The following is a 25,889-nucleotide window of genomic DNA, read 5'->3' on the forward strand; positions in this document are numbered from 1 at the left end:
AATAAAAAGTCTAAGAAAGTTTAATAAAAACGTTTCGGTCCGAGACCTTCATCAGTTGTAATACAATGACTTACAAATTCCTTAAATGGAGTTATATAGGGCGTGATGACATATATCAACAAACAGTAATACTACGCGAAAAATTATCACAATAAAAAGAAATGGAAAAATTGTCGAATCCACTGAAAGTGTTAAGGAACCAGCGTTGACTTGAAAGGCGGGAATTGTACTAAAATTCCCAATTAACACTGAGACTGTGACCTTTGATGCCCGCCCAATTAGAAAAAATTATCCGCATTAATTATAGTTTATTCTTTGTTTGGAGTGAAATTCCTGGCGCTTATTCAAGCCGAAGGGTGCCAGAAAGAACATCTGTGCGCTCCAATATGCTTCTTTGGTAACTAGAAGTTTCTCGATGTTACCTGAATTGTTTACCGTCGCCTGCACTTGATCAATGCATTGGAATGAGAAATCGCTTAAATCATGTGTTGTTTTGTTGAAATGTACCGCTACTTCACAGGTCTTTTTCTTAGTGACCATAGCAGACTTGTGGTTGCGAAATCTAACTCTAAAGTCATTTGTTGTGGAACCAATGTATTGTAGGCGACATTTCTTGCACGAAGCCAAATAAATTATGTTCTTAGAATCACAGGAACGTTTCGATCGTATCTTGTAACTCTTGCCTGTTTGAAAACTTAAAAAGGAATTAGAATCAACCAAGAAGTTGCGACAAAGATCGCATCTTGTTCTATTACATTTAAAACATCCCTTGACCTCAGCAACCCCTTCGTTTTTAATGTTAGGGCCATAACGGGATGGCGGCAACAGTTATTTAAGGTTTTTAGATCTGCGAAAGGATGCTATGATGGAATTTAAAGGAAAAAGCTCTTTTAACTTCGGATTGGATTCCAAAATACCCAGATGTTTTTTAATGATGCGACTTATATCAGGTAAATTTGCATTAAATGTGGTCACAAATGGGAATAATTTCCTCTTAGATCTAGCATGAGTCCTAAGTAGATCACTTCTAGGTATGGTAGAGGCCTTACGAAACTAGTGATCCACTAATTTGGAAGGGTAACCCTGAGTAACCAGATATCCCTTGTATTCGGTTGTTCTCTGGGCAAGAAAAGCCATATATATATATATATATATATCTATATATATATATATATATAAATTTTGTATGCGAGGGAAACCCTGACCCTGTACACCCCAAGTAATCATAGTTAAATAGAATAAATGTTTCAAAAGAAAATTTGCCCTGAGCAGGATTTGAGCCCACGTCCCTCCTGTTACTAGTCAGGTGTGATGACCACTACACTATCAGGACAACCATGCTGGCAACACGGCAATCAAAGATGGGATTTACGTGATCGGAGACGTGGTCTCCCGGGAAATTTAACTTTTTCTACATATATATATATATATAGAAGATAGATTTACTTATAATTTTTATCGTCGTTAGATTGGCCAGAGAAAGAGAAAAATGTATTATCGGTTTTTTTATAATCATTATTAATAATTTATTATCAATCTCTCTAACACAGTTAGACCCGTTGTCAAAATCTCTTCAAGTCCAGAAAACAGCAGTTTACCCATTGGTGCCACAATAACTCTGACTTGTACAGCGGAGCCAAGAGCGGAGGATAAAAAATTCGAAGACAGATGGGCCGATTATATCGAGTGGTACGATCCACAGAGTAGACAAGTTCGAGCTACCTGCCGACAGCCCTCAAACATACATGCTCCTAAACTTAAATTAAGCTGCCCATTGGTGCTTAAAAATTTGACAGTTGACAAATTTGGCAACTATACTTGCCAAGCTGGCAATGGTTACCTAAAACACTGCACAAGGACATTATTTGAAATAACGATAAAAGGTAAGCAATCTTATCATACCTCTACAAAGTAACAGACATCCTAGGTTTATAATGCAAGTGTGGGTGTCGCGCTCCTACACCTCCTCAGTCTTCTCGTCATCAAATTTCTCTTTAAGTGTAGTCCTCTTTGAGTCGGTTCTTACGGATGTCAAACGAGGCTTAGCCCCGACATCCTAGAGAATGGCCGCAAATTAGACAACTCTTAGCGTCACATGTATCCAAGTAAATTATTTTTATATCAATTTGCAGGTGCCCGTACACCTGAGATCGTTGAAGGTCCAGAGAACCAAAGTCGTGTCTCGATCGGTTCCAATGCTACCTTTAGCTGCACTGCTAAGGGCTTCCCGAGGCCTACAATCCATTGGATTAAAAAAAATGCTTCATATCCTTTACATTTTAACCCCAGAGCAAGAGTTATTCAAGACAACGGAGTGAGTCGCAGCCAGCTTTTCATAACGGGGGTAGAGATGGAAGATTACGGCAAATATCAGTGTACTGCCAATAACAGCATCGGAGTAGGCCAGTCACAAGAAGCTGTATTAAGCAAAGGTGAGACATTTTTGGAATGAAAAGGAATAGATAAAGATCTTAACGACGGTAACTGCAAGGAATTGACTTTTGGATCAAAATCGCGATGGTTTGGAATAAAATGCCTTTTCATCCTATGTACTTCTTCCCTATTCTTCTGCTTCGTCTCCGTCTTTTTTTTTTTTTTTTCATTCTTCGTCAATTCATAATTCTGAATTTTAATTTTGCATTTACTATTATCATAATTACCATTACTATCATTAATATTATTTTTTTTTTTGTAATCTTTATCATCACCGTTATTGTTCCCACGCTTAAAATCTGTGACTAAAGAAATCTCTATATTTTTTCACAATTCATCTACAACAGCACTTACTACCGCAGCCCCTGAGGAAGGAAAGCTAGAAAATTCAACATCTCAATCTACTACAACACTTACTCCTGCTGCCTCCGTGAATGGAAAGCCAGAAAATTCAGCATCTCAAACTACTAAAATCGCTGTATCATGTACTTTGGTGGTGGCTGCAATTATTTGTCTAGTCATTCGGTTTGTGTGGATTCGGCGTAGATATCGTGATAAAAAGGTAAATAATACGTTACGCGACATAATAATAATAATGATAATAATAATAATAATAATAATAGCAATAATAATATTAATTATGAGCTGTCCATGGCTGGAGAACAGAGAGTCTAAAGAGTTTGAGAAGACAACGAAGTACAGTCAACTGAGACTAGAGCTGACGAACCGATACCCTGAGTACAAGGTCAATCAATATAACATCATCATGGATGTCCTTGGGGGCTGCTCGAAAGAGGTTGAGAGAGATATCAAAGAGCTTGTAGGAGACAAGTGTGAATCAATTATGCAACAAATGCAAAAGGCAATCCTGTCTAGTTCATTAGACATTGCTAGAATGTTCAAGCTGAGCGTTTAGACATCTTTAAGAATTTTGGACACCCATTTTGACAGAAATTTTATCTTGTACATTTTCGAGATTTTAATACATATCTTAGGGTTTCCATAGGAAAATGGATAGCTATATGAACGACACTTTTCAACTTATGAAGAGTTTTTATTTTGTAATTAAGACGTCCATAAAGCCTTAAGGATTTATTTTAGTTATTTATATATTTTTATGACACTCTTATCAAATCATTTTTAATCAGGTTTTATTTATTTTTTGTGTTGGTTTGCTTGCTTTTCCTTTTTTCCGTAATTTTTAGTCGATGCTGTGGCTGGTTACGGTTTGCCGCCTAGCCTTAGCTTTAAATCTCTACTCTGGGCATCCAGACGTTTGTACTGCCAATAATAGTAGTAATAATAATGATAATAGTAATAATAATGATAATAGTAATAATAATGATAACAGTAATAATAATGATAATAGTTATAACAATGATAATGGTAATGATAATGATAATAATAATGATAATAGTAATAACAATGATAATAGTAATAATAATGATAATTCAAACAACAAACATATGAAATACATATATATGAACTACGGTTATGAAACGTATATGTGCACGATCCTTCGCAGTAAAGCACTATTTAAGCAATAGTGAAAATCAGACCTGAAAAAAATTCAGGCCTGTACGGTGTTCGAACCACTGACCTCTGCGATACTAGTGCAGCGCTGCACTAGTATCGCAGAGGTCAGTGGTTCGAATCCCGTACAGGCCTGAATTTTTTTCAGGTCTGATTTTCACTATTGCTTAAATAGTGCTTTACTGCGAAGGATCGTGCACATATAAATAATGATAATAGTAATAATAATGATAATAACAATAATTAAAATTTGCTAGACTCTGCATCTTGCCTTACAAAGTATCAAAGATCGATGACACGCGAAAAACGCACCCTTCATGGCTGGTCAATCCTAACATTCCTTCTTATGCCAGCATAAGCAAGATTGCGTATAATGGTTGTCGTTAGTTCGGCTGAAACTTAGAGTAAGGCTATGGAAAACGGCAACTTCTTGTTTTCTCCTCCAAATTATCCTTTCCTCCACTTTGGTCTTATAAACAGCTCATGCAGAAGGATTCGGGGGCTTGCTCGCCCCGTTTTCACAGAGTTTATGGAGCCGTTCAATCAAAAAAAGGGTTGTATTTCTTACTTACATACCTTCAAATTGTCAAATTTGAGGGTCATCGTAATGAAAGATGTCTATCATAATTGCCTTTTGCCCTCAATTAAATGACAGGGCAGGACACATGCGAGAAAGGTGTATTTAGAAAAAGACAAGTACTTGCCAAACGGGATACAAGACCTTGAAAACGACTGGTCGCCCAATACCCAAAACATCAAAAACCCCGAGGAATGGCATCCGTTAGTGGGGGACGGAGTAGGGAAAAGAGGGCTTCCAGATGGAAGCGAGCAGGATGATACGATGCAAGATATAGAAGAAAAAGGTCAAGAGAGATTAGATTCGGGTGAGAAGACGGTTGGCGCTGACATTTTCAGAGCTGATAAATGTGTTGACCTGGGTGTCGACGAGCAGCAAGTGATATCGTCTAAAGAGACCAAAGAAGGATGTGAAAACTTGGAAAATCTTGAAGTATTCGATGAAATACTCGGTGAAGGCGAATTTGGAATCGTCTACAAAGGTCGCTATGGTGGGAAAGACGGAAACATGACATATGTAGCTGTTAAAAAGCTAAAAGGTACGTACACGACGTCAAAATGTCAAGTTGTTAATTCCTAAGTGCAGTAGTATACCGCTGAATTGATTTTTATTTCTGGAAGTTATGCACCATCTTACTTTTTCGCCATTTTTCCTTTTTCCAGAAACACCCATAAAGTCTGCTTTTGTCTCTTCTGAGCGCTCTCTGCAGTCTCGCTACTTTTCAGTCCATTCATCATATTTTTACCATAGCCAAGCAATTTTACATCATCAGTATTAGCAGTATGAGTCCCCTTGCTTTTTTCTCTATGCCACTATAGACCCTTGTGCTATTGCCAAAGAAACCCTGTTTAATGAGATAAAGACCTTGAAGCATGCTGGGAAACATCCTAATATTGTTACTTTGATTGGTACGCGGATAGAGGGAGGTAAGTCAGTTTTCGACGATGCAACTTCTTAGAAATACAGGCATGTTAACTTGGTAATTGACGGTCCAATAAGGTAACGTTTCATCCGTATGTAAGATCAGTTCGATAAGTGCATTTATTAATGTTATGATTAAAGAAAAATAAGTCGACTTAATACGTGTTATGCCAAAAATCTGTGCTTCTTGATCAGAAACCATTTGATGCTAGGCTAAGTACTGATAGATTCATATGGAATCTCTTTCTTGGTTTTTTTGGGCACCACCTTAACTTATTTTTACTGTCGAAATCACCTTTTGATCACCTTCAGAAGCAAATAATCTCCAATTAACTTCTTTTGTTAACTTTTCTACCTGCGTTGCTCTTCTTTTTCTAGGAGAGGTTCTTGTGGTCACTGAATTGATTCATGGCAGCAGTCTGGAAAATCTTTTAAAGGCCAAGAGGGCTCCAGGGGAAAACAACAATTATCATAAAGTCTGCTGTAAGCTTAATGACCGGCAGCTGGTTACAATTGCATTTCAGATCGCCGCGGGAATGCAGCACTTAGAGGAGAGAAAGGTAAGACCCATTGACAGTGCCAGAAATGTTGAGGTAACTTTGTTTACCTTCCATAACAGATGAACGCTCTCAAGTGATTATAAACAGCGCTAAATATAACGCTGGCAGCTCGAGGTTGCGGAGGACACATTGGGGATCTTTTTCACTTTGCACTCAAGCATTCGCGAGTGTCTGCTATGCTAAAGAGGTATAAATTATCTTCTCTCACAGTTCGTTCATCGTGATCTGGCAGCGAGGAATATTTTAGTTGATGCCAACTTGGTGGCTAAAGTTGGAGACTTTGGATTGGCCAGGGACATATCCGATGCTGGTATATACACCATAACCTCCAACGTAAGTACGCTTCGCAATCAGTTTCAACTACTAAACAAAAAAATCAACAAACCGAAATGCATTTTAATTGATGCCCTTCCATAGTATAAAGGAACACACTGAATTAATTCCCTCCCAGCGAACTGTGTATTACGTTCACTTATTAATTATGATTAATTTTTGGGATCATTCACGGTTTCCGGGAAACGAGCCCAAAAGCACCTGATCAAAAACGACCACGATTCCTCGTTTTGCCAAGCTTCGACATACGAGCCTCGATTATCCAATCGAGCCTCGATTTTCCAATCGAGCCTCGATTTTCCAATCGAGCCTCGATTTTCCAATCGAGCCTCGATTTTCCAATCGAGCCTCGATTTTCCAATCGTGCCTCGATTTTGCAATCGAGGCTCGATTTTCGGATCATTCACGGTTTCCGGGAAACGAGCCCAAAAGCACCTGATCAAAAACGACCACGATTCCTCGTTTTGCCAAGCTTCGACATACGAGCCTCGTTTTTCCAATCGAGCCTCGATTTTTCAATCGTGCCTCGATTTTGCAATCGAGCCTCGATTTTGCAATCGTGCCTCGATTTTCCAATCGAGCCTCGATTTTCCAATCGAGCCTCGATTTTCCAATCGAGCCTCGATTTTCCAATCGAGCCTCGATTTTGCAATCGTGCCTCGATTTGGGAGGGAGCCTGGGGTGAGCGAGAGCGGTCATGTTCTGGAAAAATTGTCGAGTTTAATTTGTGAACTGGGGAAGTTTTCGAGGAAAGAAATAAAGAAAAAAGGGAGAAAGAAAGAAGGAGAGTAAGAAAGAGAAAAAGAATGAAACACCATATTCTGGTCGAACTGCAAATTTCCCAAAATTCCAGAGATTATGTGGTTCGCGCCATACGAAAAAGACAAGAAAGAAAAAAACAAGAAAATAACAAGATCAATGAGAGTTCTTATCAGTTAAAGAAAAAATTATAGTCTGCCTTTCGTAGACATTCCATCTTTTTTTTAAAAAAAAAAAAAAAGCGAAAAGAATGCGAACGAGAAATAGCCCGGCATCGAAACTGGATTTTTGGGTGGTCACTAACACTTCGCCTTTTTTTTTCTTTTTTCCACAGTTTAGGTATATTTGAGTGATTCAGCTTTCTTTCAGTTTTCGTTCATCTTTCTTTCCTTCGTTTATCATTAACACAGTACGTTTCATTTTATAGTTTAACAACTAAAAGAAGTCGTGAAGCTCTATTTCATGCTATCATTATTATTATTTCTTTCGTGGCACAGATTAAAAACAACGTTGGGGTTTAGCTTTAATAGCATTAGTTAGTATAACGTAATGTGTTTGCAGATCTGTTTTCTTTTCTCCTAAATCTTTAGGTTATAGCAGCATCCTTTTCCGATCGCGTGTCGCTAAAGTGCCTTCTACAAGAACCTTCTACAGTCCTCCAACCCACGGTAAGTTCTTCTACAAGCTCCAAGCAATCTTGGACGATCTTTGGTTGAAAATATTCAACATTATGATCATGGATGACTTTGACTCCAATATCAAAACAAGTATGGGGAAGCGCTTGTTAAAAGTGGCTAAACATTTTGGTTTAGAGAATGTGATTGAAGAACCGAGTGGGATTACGGAATCTTCAAACACAACCATAGACCTGATCTTTACATCCAACAAATCCAAGATGAAACTTGCAAGCGGTCATGACCCAGGGATTTCTGATCTCCATCTTGAATATGCTTTGGTGAATTTGCGAAGGCAAAAGTCAAGTCCTGTGATTAAATAAGTGACTTCTTTTAAGAGCCTTAACTCTGACCATCTCAGACAGGACCTCGATACATCACCCTGGAGTATTTGTGGAACTTTTGATGATGTGGGTTATGTTGCTTGGGCCTGTGAGTATTTGTATAAATACATAATGAATGAGCGTTTAAAATCCTGTAAAGTAAAGGTTCGCACCAATGGACTGAAGTGGATGAATAGCAATATCATCAAGGAGATGAATAGGAGATATGTCTTGTTAAGAAAAGTTCAAAGGAACCCAAGTGATACAGATGCATGGAAACGGTATAGCAAAAAACGTAATCTTGTAACTAAGATCACGAGAGAAGCTGAAGCTGAATATTGGAAAGTTAAATTTTAAAGTGCAAAGAGCTCAGGTGACTTTTGGAGGTTGGTACGCCGGTGAAATGCATGGCAAATCAAAAGGCAATGTGAGTGCAATTAAAAATGAGGATGGAATTATTACAATAAATTTTAAACACAAGGCTGACAGTTTCAATGACTTCTTCTCTAAAGTTGGTGAGAGGCTTGCAAATGATATTCTAACAGATACCAGTGGTAATGAACATCAGCACATTTACCAAATTACACCTACTATTGAGCCAGTACAACTTAACGTCCACAAGATTAAAAGGGTTATCGATAAAAGAGTTAAGCCTGGAAAAGAATGTGGCCCTTACAACATTACCTCAAGGGGACTCAAACTTGAAGGAGATGCTGTAGCAGTTGGCCTGTCTTATGTGATGGAAGTAAGTTTAAAATTCCCAATTTACCCTCCTCGATGGAAGCTGAGTAAAGGGAAAGCTGTAACCAAAAAGTTACATAGCTCTTAAAGAGGTGACTTTAGGCCTATTTCTCTATTGTTTATTCCTAGCAAAGTGTACGAGGGCATAACAGGAGATTCCATTGACTGCCATTTTAACAAGTCCAACAAAAGCCAGTGGATTTTTAAAACTGGCAGGTCAACAGAACTCTTAATGCTGCACCTGACTGAAGTTTGGAGACACGAACTGGATAAAAACAAAACTGTGGGGGTACTGTTTATAGACTTTAAAAAGGCATTTGATTACATTTGTCATAACACGATGGCCCTCAAACTCCAAGCCTTTAGATTATCAGGGAACCAAAACAATCTGATTGAAAATTACTTATCTGAGAGAAAACAGTTTGTTGAGGTTAAGGGGCAAAGATCTAATGAAGTGACCGTCAAGTTTGGCGTACCCCAGGGACAGTACTTGGCCCCAGGCTTTTTAGTATTTACGTCGATGATCTGCCTGAAGTGCCTGGTTGTGGAAAGATGGAAATGTTTGCTGATGACACAACTCTATATTGTATAGGCAATTCCATTGATGATGTCAGCCTTAAGATCCAAACTTATTTAACTGATATAGCTAAGTGGTGTAACAGGAACGTTTAACAATTCATCCCGATAAAACTGAGGTTATGCTTCTTACCCGTAATGCTTTCATTGGTCCTTTAAGACCAGTCAAACTGGTTGGTCATGCCATTAACTTTGTCAACAAGTCATACTATCTTGGGTTTATGATTTACAAGAAGTTAAGCTTGGACCTCACATCAAAGATCTATCAATATCTATGGTCAAGAAGGTAAAGCAACTGCGCAGGTTCAAAAGCCCTCTCTCTCATATCTTGGAGTCCATATATTTTAAGGGAATTTTACCAAGCATCACTTATGGAATTTTTTGTATGGGGTAAGCAAAGTTATGTGTTTTAGAGAAAATTCACCTGAGGGCTGCCAAGGTTATCTTCAAACAACACGGAGGTACTAATTCCCAATCAGTGATACCGTCTTCTTAGAAATCCATAAGTTATTTCTATAAGATGAGGCTCCTTTCTCTGACACACAAAGCTTTTTATGGGATCAATCCTGAGCAGGTTGTAACAATTATTAGGAAAAGTCCAAATATACGAAATATGAGGGACAATTTAAAACTAACTCTGGAGCTACCAAACTCTGTTGGAAGACTGTCTTTTAGACATAGGTCTGCAATAGCGTGGAATTCTTTGCCTCGTTCAGTTAAGAACGTAGAGGATAATAAGAGATTTAAGAACAAACTCCGTTCTCTTTCAACAATTATTGAAAAGATATCTTTTAATCAAACTGCTCTAGTTGGCAACAAGGATTTGGTAAATTGTAAATATTTTTAGGAATTTTATCTTACTACCTCTATTGAAATTTATGCTAGGATTATAAACCAGTTTGAATCACTACTCACATTATAATTTATGCTAGGATTTTTCTACTTTTTTTTGTAATTACTTTACTTAAATAGAAGCTAGATTTGTCGCAGGTCCACATCAGCTTAATGCTGCCAGTAACCAACCTGCGTTACCAAATAAATTATCTATGTATGTATGTAGGTATGTATCAACTATTGTGTTTTCACACTTGTGTTCTCGTCTCTTGAGTATTAAGGCTCTAGAAGAATCCTTTTTCAATTTATTGATCTTGCAGCATGCCGCTAAATTGCCTTTTGTAAGATTTGTTTCGCAAAACAGTATTTTATACACAAAGTTTTTGTCACTATCACCTGTTTTTTCTCACTTGAGTTCCTTTTCCTTGAGTCTTTAGGCTCTAGCAGAATCCTTCAGTTTCAATGTATTGATCTTGCAGCGTGCCGCTAAAGTGCCTTTTGTATGATTAATTTTTGTTGGAAAACAGTATTTTGAATGCACAAAGCCTTTGTTACTATGACCCATTGTGTTTTCTCACTTAAGTTCTTTTTCCTCGAGTCTTTAGGCTCTGGCAGAATTCTTTTTCAATTTATTGATTTTGCCACTAAAGAAGACAGTAATTTTAAATAAACAAATCTTTGAAATAGGTCGATCTGCGAACTTCCTTAGGTTATAGCAGCATCCTTTTCCGAGTTATTGATTTTGCAGCGTGTCGCTAAGTTCCTTTTGTAAGATTTGTTTTTGAAAACAGTAGTTTTTAAAACAAAAAGCCTTTGTTACTATCAACTCGTGTGTTTCCACACTTCTGTTCTTTTCCCTTGAGTATTTAGGCTGTAGCAAAATCCTTTTCAATTTATTGATCTTGCAGCGTGCCGCTAAAGTGCCTTTTGTAAGTTAAATTTGTGTTGGAAAACAGTATTTTTTAATACACAAAGCCTTTGTTACTATCACCTAGTGTGCTTTCTCACTTGAGTTCTTTTTCCTTGAGTCTTAATTAAGGCTCTTTCAGACTCCTTTTTCAATTTATTGATTTTGCCTCTAAAGGGCCTTTTGTAGCTTTTATTTTGGAAGACAGTATTTTTCAAATAAACGAATCTTTGTTTTAGCATCATTTCTTTTTTTGGGGCTTGAGTCCTAAGGCTCTTCCAGAACCCTTTATCAATTCGCACTTTGGCGGCATACTTTCAATTCTGTTTGCCGCTAAAGTGCCTTTTGTAATATTTATCTTTTCATTGTTAATTAATTAAAAGCTTTGTTGTTATTACTTTGTGTGTTTGGAGACTTATGTTAATAAAGACATGTCTGTTTCAATTCATTTTTTTAGCATCTTGTCACTACAGTGCCATTTTAGTCTCCCATTTCCCTCTTCAGTTTGAGGACTCCGTTTCTTTAGGAAAACTGAAGACTGACCTTATATTTATCAGCATCTTTTTTTTGCTCGAGTCTCTAAGCACTAGCAGAATCCTTTCTTTTTTATTTAAAAGCTTGCCGCTAAAGCGCCTATTGTAATTGTTATCTTTTCAAAGCAGCATATTTTAATTAAAAGCTTTATTATTACTTGTTGTGTTTGCAGATCTACGATTATAAAGACAATTCTTTTTCAATTCATCGTTTTAGTATTGTGTCCCCAGTGCCTTTTTAACTTAAACAATTGTTTTCAAAATTAGGTTTTCTCTGGCAGGGGTACACACCCAAGAAGCAGAATCCGCGCGGGCCAATTTGAAGGCTCCAATTAAGGCACGGCGTGGCATAGCACGTGATGACCTTCAGTCGTACCTTGATGATAGGATGTGGAGGCAATGGCGAGGTCTAGATAATGTGATTGGTAATTTTTTGCCTGTTTTAGCCTCGCAATATAGTAACTACGTAATTTAGGTTAATTTAGTTTTTGAGGCCAGGAACAAGGCGATAAAGAGTACAGTGGAATTCCGATTTCTTAAACTTCTAATAAACATAAGAGCAAGTTAAATCAATCAAAGTCATCAAAGGCTGCGAAAAAATCGGACAAAGAATTCAGTGCAGTTCGTCTTGGGGTAAAGAAACCACTTTCGGTAAAGTTATGGGGAGGCTCGAGAATTTGAAGGATCGGGGAATATACAAATGCCTCAGAAACTACTTTCAGAAAATTATACTACCTAATAAATTATAATCACCAAACTCAAACTCCTTGAAATTTGTTGTGATAGCAGGCTAGCTCGTGAATCGCGAGTGTGTGATTAATTTTTTAATTTTCATTTTTTTTTGTAACGCCTGTCTCATTGACTCCCTTCCGACAATGAAGTTGATTGGTATCAGCTTTCTTAATCATTTTATTGAGCGATGGCTGGTTGATTTTTCCACCTCCCACCTTCTTCCTTTTCCAAACCACTGCCAGCGGTTTTTTCTTCTTTTGCGTAATCGAAAATTAAGGAATAAAGAGCTGTGCTTAAACCCCTAACTAACGCCACTTCTTGAGTGATTCGGGAACGCTCAAAACCTTTACTTTACACAAAAGTAATGTGTGATAGCGGAAATAGTCTTTTGGTATATTACTCCACTGGGGCCCCCCCCAACAATGAAGTTGATTGGTTTCGGTTTTCTTATTCACGTGCCGAACTCGTGCTTTTAAGGCAGAACAAAAAAGGGCCTGTTCGTTTGGATTTCATCAATAAATCACTTGACTGAATTGACCAAGGATATTCGAACATGGGAGATTCAGGCGATTCCAGCTCTGGAAGCGATTGCGGGTCACCTCAGCCGATAGGAAAGTCAACGAGTAAAGTGTTCGTATGGCTGAAGGGAAAGGCGAAGTGTACACCGCGTGGAAATCCGTGGGTACTGCTGAATCGCGAGGGTAGAGTGAAAGACATTAAAATTGGAGGCAACTATTCGAGTGCAAAGATAAAAGAGCTGGTCAAGGAAAATTTTGCTGGACTTGCGGCTGTTGACTTGGATAGGTAGGTTAAGTACCAAAGCACTTTATCCCGCATGCAGGTTGTTTGCATTGAATACTGAATGTAAACTCAGAAGTGTGTGGTCACGTAAAACCCAGGTAGAGCAAAACAATTCAAATTTTAGCCACGCGACAAAGGATTCAAAATTTACCACTTATCCTTTAGCTATTTGCTTCGGATCATTCATTAAAACCAAAGTATGAGCAGTGAACTTGCTACGAATGTAAGGCCTGCAATGGAGTTAAATGTGCACGTAATATCTAAAAACAGCACCTTTTATAACACGTGTAAGGTTGGGCCGAAATTTAGCCTGATCCACCCCATTTAGAGTCATTTCACGCAACGTCATCAAAATTAAAAAAGAAAGGAATCATCAGTCGTTACTCGAAGACTTACATTTAAACGGATTTTCAGTTTGATCAGAATACTTATCGCTCTAAACTACGCACAGATCTCAATCTTACCGAGACTGTTTCGATATTTAACTTTTTTTATCTCTTCTATTCTTGACTTTACCTGTGCAATGGTTACACAGTGAAAACAGGCAATTGGTAAAATTATTTAATTAAGGAAAGCAGGAATCTCAACTAGAATTTCCAGATTGACAGGAGGCTAATCATTGAGGCAGGGGGAGTGGGTAAAGGAGTAGAGGGGAATATGGACTGGAATATTACATGCCAAACAAGTCTAGAAACTTATTATTGATCATCTCTATTTAGATTTGCCCCATACTTTATCTACTATTTAGTGAATTCAAATGTTATTTCATATAGCCACTGTAAACTGTACGTAGTGTCGATGTTGAACTTTCCTTTCCATAGAATTCGTCTATACAAGTCTACGAGCCGTGGGAGCAAAATGGAAAAAGTTCACAGAGGCATACCAGACGCCAAGGAAATATTTAGAATTTATGGCAAGGGGAGTTCCAATTCCAGGCGCATATACATGGTTTTGCAACACCCGAGAAATGGAGGTTAGTGTAAACTTTAATAATCAATCAAGGGTTTGTGTCATTGCAGTCAGCACCAAAAGATCGCATTGAGTGCATACACATCTGTGTCATGTGACCCATAAGTAAAGATAGTAAAAGCCAATTTTGGCAAAGCCACAAGATAACTGTGCTGCAAAGGCTGGTCTTTAGCAAATTTGCATGTTGACATGAATATAACTGTAGTGGAGTAAAATATATGGCTGCAGTACCCACAAATGCCTGTTAGAATTGCAATAACAGCATTCTGGAAATAACAGCCTCCTTGAAGTGGAAATACATTTTCGCTGCAATTAAAAAGAAAATCACCAGTGGTCTTTGAAAGACAAAAGCAACAACATAACCCAATTAATCTGCTGAGAAATAAAAACTTTGATATTTAAATTCTGACTTTTCAATATTTACCCTTTTAATGTTCATTACCATTGATTGGCCGACTGGCAATAAGGATCTTTGCCTCTTAAAAATTTTCAATATTTGTTTGTCATAGATTTATCAATAAAAAACTAGTAATTCTTGCATCTTTCCACTATTTTAATGGTAATTCAAATGGCTGATTTAAAGTCTTTGTTTTATTTCTCATCTCAGGATCTAACCCTAACCCTGAGTCCATACCAACACCAGGAGTTACCAATCCCAACCATCCTTCCCTTCCCTCTGTTCAGCCCAATTCCAACCCACCCTCCACAAACCAATCCCATCCCTCCCATCACCCTGAGCAGCCCAATTCAGACCCACCATCCACCAACCAATTCCAGCCCTCCATTTTCCTAGCTCAGCCTAATTCTAACCCACCCTCCACAAACCAATCCCAAACCTCCCTTTCCTCTGCTCTGCTCAATTCCAACCCTTCCTCGCTTTCTCAACAATCAACCACTCACCCAAATCCCAGCTCATCTCAAACAAGTGTGACAAACTCAGTCATCCAGCCAGGGACTTCCAGTGATGAAGCAAGGGTGGCAAGTGGTGTTGTTAATCAAGTGGACTTGACATTGCCTACAAGTGAATGCAAGTGTTTGATTGATTTGCACACTAGTTATAAACTTAGTTAATGTTTTTTATTCAATCTTCCATTTGCATCTTGACTGGAAGCAGGTGACCCATCTGCCTGTATATGATTATGATGTGACACAATTCAAAACTGTGTTGTGTTTTTTTTTTTGAACAGATGGTGTTTCTGCTTTTGATGACATGGCTACCAGTGACCTCGACAGGAGCTATTTAGCTAGTAACCCAGTAAATGTTGACTCAGGTAATACCATGGTGAATGATTAAAGAGCATCAAAATGCTGGTTTTTTTATTTTTCCTCTATGACCCCTCCCCCCCCCCCCCCAAAAAAAAAAAAAAAAAAAATCATGATCTTTGGCTATTGCAGACCAAAAACCCAATCCTGATTGGAATATCTAATAGTTATCTCCGGGGTGGGTAAGGATATTTTCTGAAAAAAGCATGCACATTACACTAGAAATCAAGTTTAAAACTGCAGATAGTTTACATAGATGATTTCAAATTGTATCATGTAATACCATTTATAAGGCAAATTTACAGAGCACTATTAAAAGCCAGTGTTTTAAGTCTTAACACTGAGAAAGTGCCCTAACAAAGTAAGCCAAGTCAGATTTACACATTAGGTATGATGTAAATCAACAATATTTATGTGAGACTGATCAAGAAATTAAATCAAAAAGGAGGAAATTTTTACACCATATATTTTTCTACATTTATTATAGCATGTCATTTAACTGGCACAGAACAGTGGGAAACAGGTATGTTTCTATAAAATGGATTAAAAAACAGATACACTTAAAAAAGCCAAAGTGGGATTAGCTTGAACATAATTTTATTTACTCAGTAATTTAATTGAAAAATAAGAGAGATGAACAATTGGGTCTCCTGTTGATGAAGAATAGGATAATCTTCAGTATTATAGTAGAGTAGAGTACAGTGTGATATAGACAGATAGACTGACTGACTCGTGCAGTTTTGTAGCATGAAGTAATGCACAATAAGTAATGTTCTTGAAATTCATTCAATTTTGTGCCATTACATTTAAGCTGGGGTTGTAGAAGAAGATATGAGTTCCTTAGGAGTTCTGGATCTGAATACTCGAGGTATGTTGGAAATATTGTCAATAATTCAATAATATTTTCAATAATTTATGAGTTCCTTAGGAGTTCTGGATCTGAATAATCAAGGTATGTTGGAATTATTGTCAATAATTTAATGCAATTACATGCAGGGCTCTCCCTGGATGATGACATTAGATAAATTTCCACCAGATACAAAACAATATTCATGCCAAAAGTAGCATTTGAACCTAAAATAGAAAGCTTAACCTTGCTTATACCCTATGTAGTTGTCTGATTCATATTTCAAACTACAGCAAGAGCTGGGGAATGGAAACAAAACAAAAAAAAAAAACAACAACCCTTAGAAGATTTTGGCACAGGTCCTTAATGGTGACAGTTCAATTGAACACTGTTACTATTTGTAAATAATAATATTGAATAAAACAAATAACAAAAGTGCTAGAAATCTGGAATTGGAGTCTAAAATATACTTGTTATTTCAAGAAGGAAAATGGAAGAAGAGTTTGGAAAAAACCCAACCCTTAGAAGATTTTGACACAGATGTCCTTAAAGGATGACAGTTTGATTGAATACCACTACTATTTGTAGACCACAATATAATAATTTTGTAGTGCAATGGAGTGTGGACAGAGCATGGGATGTGCTTTACTGTGAACAAGTGCTGATGGAGGTGGCATCAGCCCATGAGGATATTCTCCTACCAATCTTTTTTAACTTAACATACGAGGAGGTTTGTGTTAAATAGCGATGTTATGTTTGCCCGGATGGCTTGCAATTTTCAAGGAAACTGTTGTAAATAAATACAGTTAGCATGCCTAGGTGTCAATGTGTTGAGTTAATGAGAAGTAAAATATATTAGCAGTCACATTTGAAATAAAAATAGCCTGTAAACTTTTGTGAAGCCACATTTGTCATATGTCAATTTCACTTGCTGAGGAACAGACCCATTTGGAAGAGTATGACATTGAAAAGAAAATTTGGAAGTGCTGGGTCCGATTTACTCATAATGGCACCCACAACTTCTCAGCCTATCCTCATAGAGCGTTTTTGTGGTGAGCATTTTAAGAATGTAAATAGCCTCAAAATACAATTTGTTGAAAAGGTTGGTAAATGTTAATGAAAGGAATTTTATATTGATAATAGTAATAAGCTTTTCTTGGCAAATAACGTTCAGTTTGGAATGTTTGAAAAGGATCCCATGCCTGCAAGTCAGTCTGTACTCATTCAATTTTAATGTCATCACTATGTGTAGGCACAAGTCAAAACAGACAATAAACATAAGGAAGATTGAGGAAAAACTCCCATTGCTTTAAAAGCGCTTCCCTTACCTTAAGTCTTATATTAATTTAAAGATAATGTACTCTTTAATTTTAAGGTTGACTTGCAGTCATGTACAATATCCCAAGCCATCATCAGGCACCAGTATACTACCTACATACCAGTTTGACCTTGCATAAATGTTGCCACTTTTTGGTAAATTGTTTTAATATGTCTTTTTGGCCCCTTTTTAAAAATTGAACATCATAGGTTAATATTGATCTGATTTGACTTAAAGATGGCTGGAAACAAAATTGTTGTATTTTGGATTCTTATAACAAGGAGACAACCTAAAATTGGCAACAAAGGAAGATGTGGTGGATGCAGTAAAAAGGGCAGCAGATGCTGTGGATGCATTCACAAGGGAATGGTAAGAGATCTTTAATATTCGATAAGATAAAGGTAGAAATAATTATTTCCAGCTTGTTACCCATTGACAACCTTATGATCTTACAGAAAATTTTCATAAACTCATATAGCTCAAGTCTGATGTGTTATTCATACATCAGATACTAAGCTGTTTCAAACAATGTCTTGTTCGCAATTAACAAACATTAAAAAACCCTAGGTGTATGCAAATTATGTGGTTAATATGTTTTGATTATCCAGACAGATGCAGCAAATCAAAGTGAACACTGGTGAGATTCACCATAAGTTATTCATTGTTTCCAATAGGGAGAGGTTAGAGCAGGATCGTTCACCTAAGAAGGAGCAGGAGAGTGCATTGCAAAAGGCAATAGAGGATGACAAGGTAAATAGCTTTTCCCAAATACTTACATAGCACAAATAATGCCAATATCAATTATGTCAATCGTCGCATGATTACCTGTTGGAAATAAACAAAAATAAAGAACACATTAGGAGAAAGTCAGGCAATGAAATGAGGATTATTTTTAGAAGGTTTCCTTTAAGACTTCAGGAGCCAAAACAAGCACCAGCCATCAAAGTATGGCCCAAGTTTCAGAGACATATCCCCAAACAGGAAAGGAAATGAGTGAAATGAAGTGATTCAACATAAATAATACTTGTTACCAAAAAAACTGCTATAATTACCACTTTCTCTTTTAAGACTTAGCAGCAGAAATTTCAAGATCTTTTTTCTACATTATCAATGAAATATTACTGAGGTTGTCATGTATTTATTCTGTAAGATTAAAGAATCAAGCAAGATAAGGAAAGCCCGACAAGCCAGAGTTACAGATGTCAGTCGGGAAGAAAAAAAAGAGAAAGTGAAAATCATCCTCCGCCACTCAAACGGCAAGGAAGAGCGCCAGTTCATCAAAGGTGCCTTCTTCCAGGTACATATAAACAATGATACAAATTATTAAACTGTAAATAGCACTTTGGTAAAATTATGTAGACATACAGTGATTGGCAGATAGCTTTTTATAAAAAGAAATCTAACCTTTTTCCTGTTTAAATGATATAGGAAGTATATGACTGGGCAGGCTCCAACAATGCTCTCCCATTACACTTCTCTATCCAAAGAGGTAGGGAAGTGGTAAAACATGGAGACCTCTTGGAGAGACCAGAGGTGCTTCATATTCATGAGAGAGTAAGTAAATAATAATATTGCATAAAACAAATAACAACTACAGTACTAGAAATCTGGAGTTGGAGTCTAAAATATACTTGTGTTATTTCAAGAAGGCAAATGGAATGCCTTTGGTGAATTCAAATTTGTTCAAAATACCCTTTTAATCCTGATTTTTAGAGGTGGTGGAAAAAATATGGCAAATGATATGCTATCTCCTGGTATTTCTTAGCACACAAAATTAATCATTATGAGATACATAATACAAGTATGAATTTTGAGGGGATTTTTGCTTGCATATTCACCAATGTGCCTGCATGAGGTTTGAAAGTCACAGTTGTAAAGTGTTCAAACAGCTACCCTGGTAAATACTGTGGAATTTATGTATTAAACCTTATCTTTGATTCTGTTAACTTGTTTTTTTTTTTTTAATCCAGGATGAGGCAGAGATTAAATCCCTTCTGGGATCAGAGGTTAGAAAAAAGTGAATACACATAGTAACAACTTATCTTTGAATGTATGATACAACACCACATATTAAGTAAAGTGTATGCTCGGACTGGTCAATTTGCTGCAAATTATCTGCCTATGAGTGTGTGACATGAAGCAAAATGGCACAAGTGATCAAAACAGAAAAAAAGAATGTGTATTATTGAAGAAGTAAACTGGAAAGCTCTTATCACCATAGCCAGTCTTTAGTATAAACCGTTTCTTTCTCCACACAGCCTAATTTTTCAGTTTGATTATTATTAAAAGACAAAATCATCTTTTTTGACTATTCATTTTGTATACCCAGGTTGAAAGTTTGGGTTATGACCTGAGTTTTATTCATAGAGTTAAGCATAAATTTTGAAATTGTTAATGGTAAGGAAATAAGAAATGTTAATTCTGGGTCACATGATGGCTTTCCTCATTTTGCCTGCAGGTGACATTCCAAGGAAATATTCCCGATTTGCAGTTGGAGGGTGACCCTTCATCCACAATACTAGGTGAGGAATACAAATATTATGTATTAAACTAGTAATTACCAAAAAATGAAAAAAACAATGTAAAGAATAAAAATGAAGTACCTTCAAATGATACTGAACATGCATGAAAAGCAGACCCAGTCTTAACAAAGGTAATGCAACCCAACAAGAAAATTACAGGTAATCTGCCTTGCTCAGTGATAATAAGCAGAAAATAAGGACAAACATTAGGACTACATGATGTTCCTAAAAACAGAGATAACATCTTTCTTTAAAAAATTTCAGAAGAAATTGCCTCAATGCCAAAAATCAACACTGGTCATATGTTAAGTTATGTGTTGAGGGCTTATTAATTTCATATTTGTTACCTGATAAACAATGAGAGTCGCCATACAATTCTGTAATTTACTGGATAAATCATCATCACCTGTATTGCTTGAGCAATTATAGTAAAATATAGGTATATTAAATTGTGTATTTTTACATACTGAGACTAGTTCTCCTCCTGACAGATGAAGATTCGAACACAAGCAAAACAAATGAGGTAAGGGAAGTAGTGCACATTAAAATGTCACGTAAAATTATTGGTAGTATGCTACATTATGAAAACCCTACCATAACATATTGCATTGTATGTTCCATAGATCATTGACCAAAAAAAGTTGACTTAAACTTAAAAAACTCGCATGTCCCTTGGGACGAGGTTCTTTGTGGGCCGTGACACTTAGGCAGACTGACGGGCCCTTTGGGACAAGGTTCTTCGTGAGCCGCGACACTAGGGGCAGACTGAAAGGTCCCTTGGGACGAGGTTCTTCGTGAGCCGCGACACTTGGGGCAGACTGACAGGTCCCTTGGGACGAGGTTCTTCGTGAGCCGCGACACTTGGGGCAGACTGAAAGGTCCCTTGGGACGAGGTTCTTTGTGAGCCGCGACACTTGGGGCAGACTGACGGGTCCCTTGGGACGAGGTTCTTCGTGAGCCGCGACACTTGGGGCAGACTGAAAGGTCCCTTGGGACGAGGTTCTTCGTGAGCCGCGACACTTGGGGCAGACTGACGGGTCCCTTGGGACGAGGTTCTTCGTGAGCCGCGACACTTGGGGCAGACTGAAAGGTCCCTTGGGACGAGGTTCTTCGTGAGCCGCGACACTTGGGGCAGACTGACTGGTCCCTTGGGACGAGGTTCTCCGTGAGCCGCGACACTTGGGGCAGACTGAAAGTTCCCTTGGGACGAGGTTCTTCGTGAGCCGCGACACTTGGGGCAGACTTAAAGGTCCCTTGGGACGAGGTTCTTCGTGAGCCGCAACACTTGGGGCAGACTGACAGGTCCCTTGGGACAAGGTTCTTTGCAAGAAGCATTATTTTGTGCAGACTTACTTAATGATCTTCATGTGATCTAGTTCTCATTTTAACCAAAATAATTTAAGATATGTCAATATACATACAACTGAACAAAATGAACTGTCATGGCTTCCTCCTGCATAACACTAACATCAACACCTGACCAAATAATATTAACAACAGCAAGGTGGAACGACTGACAGTATCTATTATCACTATAGTTTTAAATAAGGGTCATGCTATAATCTAAACAACTTATCAACCTAAATAACTAAGTAAATAGAGATCATGTTAGTAACATCATTTTCCAAGTGTGTTTAGTAAAGGTATTGAATGCCCTATTTTAATTTGCCATTGAAATATGAGGTCATGTAATTAGATTAGTTCATGTACATTTCATTAGTGACTATTTAATTTTATAATACTATATCTACGTTATAATAGTCATGGTTATAAAGGAAAGTAAGAGATTGAGGCAGTGGCATCTTGGTTTTTGCCATTGTCCCTTGTTGTTAAAAGTAAGTTACACGTGACTCTTGTGGATGGCATACTTCCCTTTACTTTTTATCTTGTTTCAGGAACCACTACCAGGTACATCTGGAATTATTTTTGCACAAGCAGGTGAGAAGCATATTATCTAATAAGTAAAATAACCAGTATTTTACCAACCAGTAAGGATACTGATTTTAATGTTGGTAAAAGTGGCCATCTCTGATGATAGTTGATCCACTGGCATCCTACTGCATTTTAGAGGATAACATGGCATAAGGATGTCATTAGAGCTACAAAAGAATTTAATCAGAAGGTTGAACAAAATGATTAGACTCTATTAGAAGATATTGAAAGAACATGGAAATGTATATTCTTGACCTGGAGACCATGGATTATGGAAATTTCCTACTGACCCTTTTAACTAAGGCCCCTACTTAACCTGGCAATCTATAAAGCATTTCCCTCCAAACTGGGACAATATAATTATCAGAGAAATATATGATTGTGAGTCAACAGCAAGAAAAAGAAAATTACTGGTCAGCCTACAATGTCTAAAATTATAACTTTTTCCCCAGAAGAAGGACAAGAAATAGAGGAAAGTTGTGTAGACATCAACAAGGAGGAGAAGAAAGTAGAAGAGAAAAAGGAGCAAAAGAAAGAAGACGAAGTGAGGGAGCACACAGAAGAAGAGAAAAAGAGGGAACATAAAGATGAAGAGGGGAACGAACATGTTAAACATGAAAGGAAAAGGAAAAAGAAGGACAGGAGAACAACCTCAAAAAGAAAAAAGCCAATGGTGGAAAATCACCCAGAATGTTAAAAGTTTAAAAAGACTTTAAAAGGACCCTTGTCAGCCACACCTTTGTTTCTGTTTACCTGTGGATGTTTTCATATTTTATTTCATGTAGAGCAGATCCAAATATAAAAATGCACAATCAAACTGCTTAGGGTAATTTAAAAGACTTCCAGAAACACAACTTGGGACAATGCAATAAAATTTCACTTTCCCATATATTTCACATATTTTCATGGTCATCAAAAATGGTAGAGGCTGGCTAGAGTCCTTCAAAATTTGTTCAATAGAGGCTGCTATAAAGCAACAAGTTAAAAATGTTCTTTGTTTTGATGATAAACAACAAGTGTAGAGCCCAAAACTTCAGTGCCTAATGTAAATATGGTTGGTGTTATAAGGAACTAAAAGTGTTCAGTTTAGAATTTAGTCAAAGTGGGTCATATGTATTGCATGACATTTTATATTGGGTCATTTGAAAAACAAATGGTCTGGGTCAAACTATGATCTTCAAACTTCCAAGAACTGACATCATTCAAACCATCACCAGTATGTCAGAGTCTTTATGCTTTTCAAGGTTTTAGTTGTTTATTGTGGTAAACAATTCATCATAAAGTGGAATCCTTATTTTAAAAAATTACAGACCAATCTTGAATATACGATGTCAAAAAACAGCAAAATATATTTTTCATTTCATGCTTTCTGACCCCAAGTAACTGATTCAACTTCAAATCATGTTTCCGGGTTCAACTGCCATTCTCTTTTGCTTGAAAAACACTAAGCTTTTGTCCTTGTTTCATAACAAAACATAAACACAAGAACAAAGACAACAAATGAAGCATCAAACGATCAGTAAATCAACATATGCAAAATGTCTAAGTAGGCTCATACTAAAATTGTACTCATACCCACGTAATCTGAAATGCTAGTCATCTTAATATTGTGCCCTCATCTAAGGATAGTAAGCACATTTTTTTTTTTTTTTTTGGTTTTCTTTAATTATTGCCAGCTGCTTTGGAAGTACTTAATATATACCTGTATGAGGTAACTTGCTTTTTGTTTGTTTCTTTGTTTTTTAGTCTGTTTTTACATCAGTAAGAGTCCACAACCATTTCATTTAGTGTCAGAATAGAATATTCCAAATAAATGAAACAAAAGCATGAACTAGATCGAATACTGGAACTAGTTATGATTTGAATTTAATAGTTGATGTTGCACATGCAATATAGAGGACTTCTAAAAGAGTGCAAAAATTTAGGCTTCTATGAAACTATAAACCTTAACCACAACCATGTTTACTTTACTGAAAGGTGTGAAATTGGCTTCCTTGGGTGAGAGCACAGTGATTTAATATCTAGAGTAGGGACCCCTTGGCTTAATTCTTGCCTTGCACTGAAGAGTAGGCAAAGTTAAAATTACATTATACAGTACATACATATATATGTATATATAAAAAATTGTGGCAAGAAGTTAAAACTCGTTCATATTTTGAAGATGATCCATAAGCATGCAAACCAAAAAAATGTCCCTAGTTAGTCACACCTTTATTTTAATTTACCCGTGGATATTTTGATATTTTATTTCATGTAGAGCAGGTTCAACTTAAACAACAAACATGGCAGATTTGATGTTAAGTTTATTATTTACTATGGTAAAATCAACTTGTATTTATTAAATTAATAGGTATTAAAATATTCAATTCAGTTACTAATATCAAAAATGTCTTGCTTTTTTGTTTTAGTCATGATCGCAGATAAGGATTAAGGTTTTTTTTTTCAGTCAATAAAGTGCGCTAGGTCAGGCTATATGAAAATTAAGGTCAGCTCAACAAGCACTTGATTATTTTGTTAAAAGTGAACTGTTGCAGTTGTGTCATAGCTTTTACAGTTGATTAGTTTGGTGGATCTATTACAAAGTTAATATTTAACATTTTAGGAATCTTATTTGTTCTGAACTATCAAATTAATTCATAAGAATTAATTTCTTTTAACTTAATTGTCAAGTCCATGTTAATCTTACTAGTCAACATTTAATTTGGTTATATCAACTAAGTTGAAATTATAAATTAGCCACTGTACTGTAGAGAGTCAAAAAGCTGAAGTTTCAAGTATTGGCCCTTAACTCTGACAAAGGGTTAATGCTCAAAACGTCAGCTTTTTGAATCTTCAGGGTGGCCAGTTTACAATTTCATCTTAATTAATCTACCCCCACTGACACAGCACCACAGTTTCTTTAAAAACCTCCAACGTTCATTCATTTGTGAACATTTAGTCAATTTTGATTTAAAATAGATTCCTCTGCTATAAAAAATATCACAGTATGATTGTGTTTCACAAAATTATCTGAATAGAATGAGTGAAACACAAAATTGGATAACAAATTTAGCTTCAAAAAAATTATAGTATCCCACCACACTTTCACATGTTCCATGAAATGCTGCTGAGCTATTATGGTCTTGGAAAATGGACATAAGTATAGTTAACATTATTCTTCTTACCATTTGTTTGCAAGATGAGAAAATTTTGCTTTTGTTTTTTTCCATTCCCACTAATATGAATGTCAGCTGGTAGCTATGCATACGCGTGACTGTCTTGAATTCTGGTGCCGGAATGTTAGTTTTACTCATCCTCTACTCAGTCTTTTTTGTCCAAACCATTTTAACATTTCCTAAGAGTTATGTTCCTTTTTAGGCTAAAAATGACCAATTAAAATAGGAACGCGAAAATCTATCGAGCTTACGTAACCGAAAACTATGAAGCAGCAAGTAGGAACAAACACCCTCCGGTAAAACAATGTACCAGAAGAAACCAATGCTTACCTTAGGACCATTTCCTCCATCTCTTTAGCAGCGTAAAAATATTCTTTCTCCCTCTCGCGTTCTTTTTAAAATTTCAAAAAAGTCCTGAGTTCGCGACGACAAGTTTGCTAGAACATGACCACTCTCGCTCACCCCAGGCTCCCTCCCGTATTGAGCCTCGATTAGAAAATCGAGGCTCGATTGGAAAATCGAGGCACGATTGGAAAATCGAGGCTCGATTGGAAAATCGAGGCTCGATTGGAAAATCGAGGCTCGATTGGAAAATCGAGGCACGATTGCAAAATCGAGGGACGATTGCAAAATCGAGGCTCGATTG

General features: G+C 36.9%; 3 protein-coding genes and 2 long non-coding RNA genes across 11 annotated transcripts in view; 4 read left to right on the forward strand and 1 right to left on the reverse strand.

Annotated features, from left to right (window-relative positions):
* LOC111320389 (fibroblast growth factor receptor 2) overlaps window positions 1-25,889 on the forward strand; it is a 55,139-nt gene that overhangs the window by 5,371 nt on the left and 23,879 nt on the right. For both annotated transcript variants that reach the window (XM_088731539.1, XM_088731536.1), the window contains 7 exons: window positions 1,551-1,883; window positions 2,133-2,432; window positions 2,781-2,995; window positions 4,622-5,081; window positions 5,362-5,469; window positions 5,843-6,024; window positions 6,235-6,357. In XM_088731539.1, coding sequence (XP_088587665.1) covers window positions 1,551-1,883; window positions 2,133-2,432; window positions 2,781-2,995; window positions 4,622-5,081; window positions 5,362-5,469; window positions 5,843-6,024; window positions 6,235-6,357 — 1,721 coding nt within the window. The remainder of the gene's footprint in view (window positions 1-1,550; window positions 1,884-2,132; window positions 2,433-2,780; window positions 2,996-4,621; window positions 5,082-5,361; window positions 5,470-5,842; window positions 6,025-6,234; window positions 6,358-25,889) is intronic.
* LOC148740873 (uncharacterized) lies at window positions 12,914-15,277 on the forward strand. The gene is made up of 3 exons (XM_088730829.1): window positions 12,914-13,240; window positions 14,059-14,210; window positions 14,814-15,277. The coding sequence occupies exons 1-3, from the start codon at window positions 12,990-12,992 to the stop codon at window positions 15,275-15,277; spliced, it is 867 nt and encodes a 288-aa protein (XP_088586955.1). The 5' UTR covers window positions 12,914-12,989.
* On the forward strand, window positions 15,345-17,065 carry LOC148740874 (uncharacterized). The gene is made up of 4 exons (XR_015991138.1): window positions 15,345-15,477; window positions 15,957-15,992; window positions 16,281-16,337; window positions 16,928-17,065. It is a non-coding gene; the product is annotated as an uncharacterized LOC148740874 (long non-coding RNA).
* Window positions 17,275-24,475, forward strand: LOC148740875 (uncharacterized). 6 transcript variants are annotated; one of them, XM_088731550.1, is made up of 10 exons: window positions 17,275-17,368; window positions 17,916-18,003; window positions 18,309-18,384; window positions 18,785-18,931; window positions 19,063-19,188; window positions 19,605-19,640; window positions 20,093-20,156; window positions 20,633-20,679; window positions 22,052-22,094; window positions 22,541-24,475. In XM_088731550.1, the coding sequence occupies exons 1-10, from the start codon at window positions 17,275-17,277 to the stop codon at window positions 22,783-22,785; spliced, it is 966 nt and encodes a 321-aa protein (XP_088587676.1). In that variant the 3' UTR covers window positions 22,786-24,475. The 6 variants fall into 6 exon arrangements, with proteins under 6 accessions (XP_088587676.1, XP_088587677.1, XP_088587681.1 ...); XM_088731551.1 differs by having other exon boundaries at window positions 22,544-24,475; XM_088731555.1 differs by having other exon boundaries at window positions 20,648-20,679.
* Window positions 19,792-25,855, reverse strand: LOC148740876 (uncharacterized). Its single transcript, XR_015991152.1, has 2 exons — window positions 25,574-25,855; window positions 19,792-22,255 (listed from the first exon to the last, which is right to left on the reverse strand). It is a non-coding gene; the product is annotated as an uncharacterized LOC148740876 (long non-coding RNA).

This window comes from Stylophora pistillata, chromosome 1, assembly GCF_964205215.1.
Source record: "Stylophora pistillata chromosome 1, jaStyPist1.2, whole genome shotgun sequence".
NCBI lineage: Eukaryota > Metazoa > Cnidaria > Anthozoa > Scleractinia > Pocilloporidae > Stylophora > Stylophora pistillata.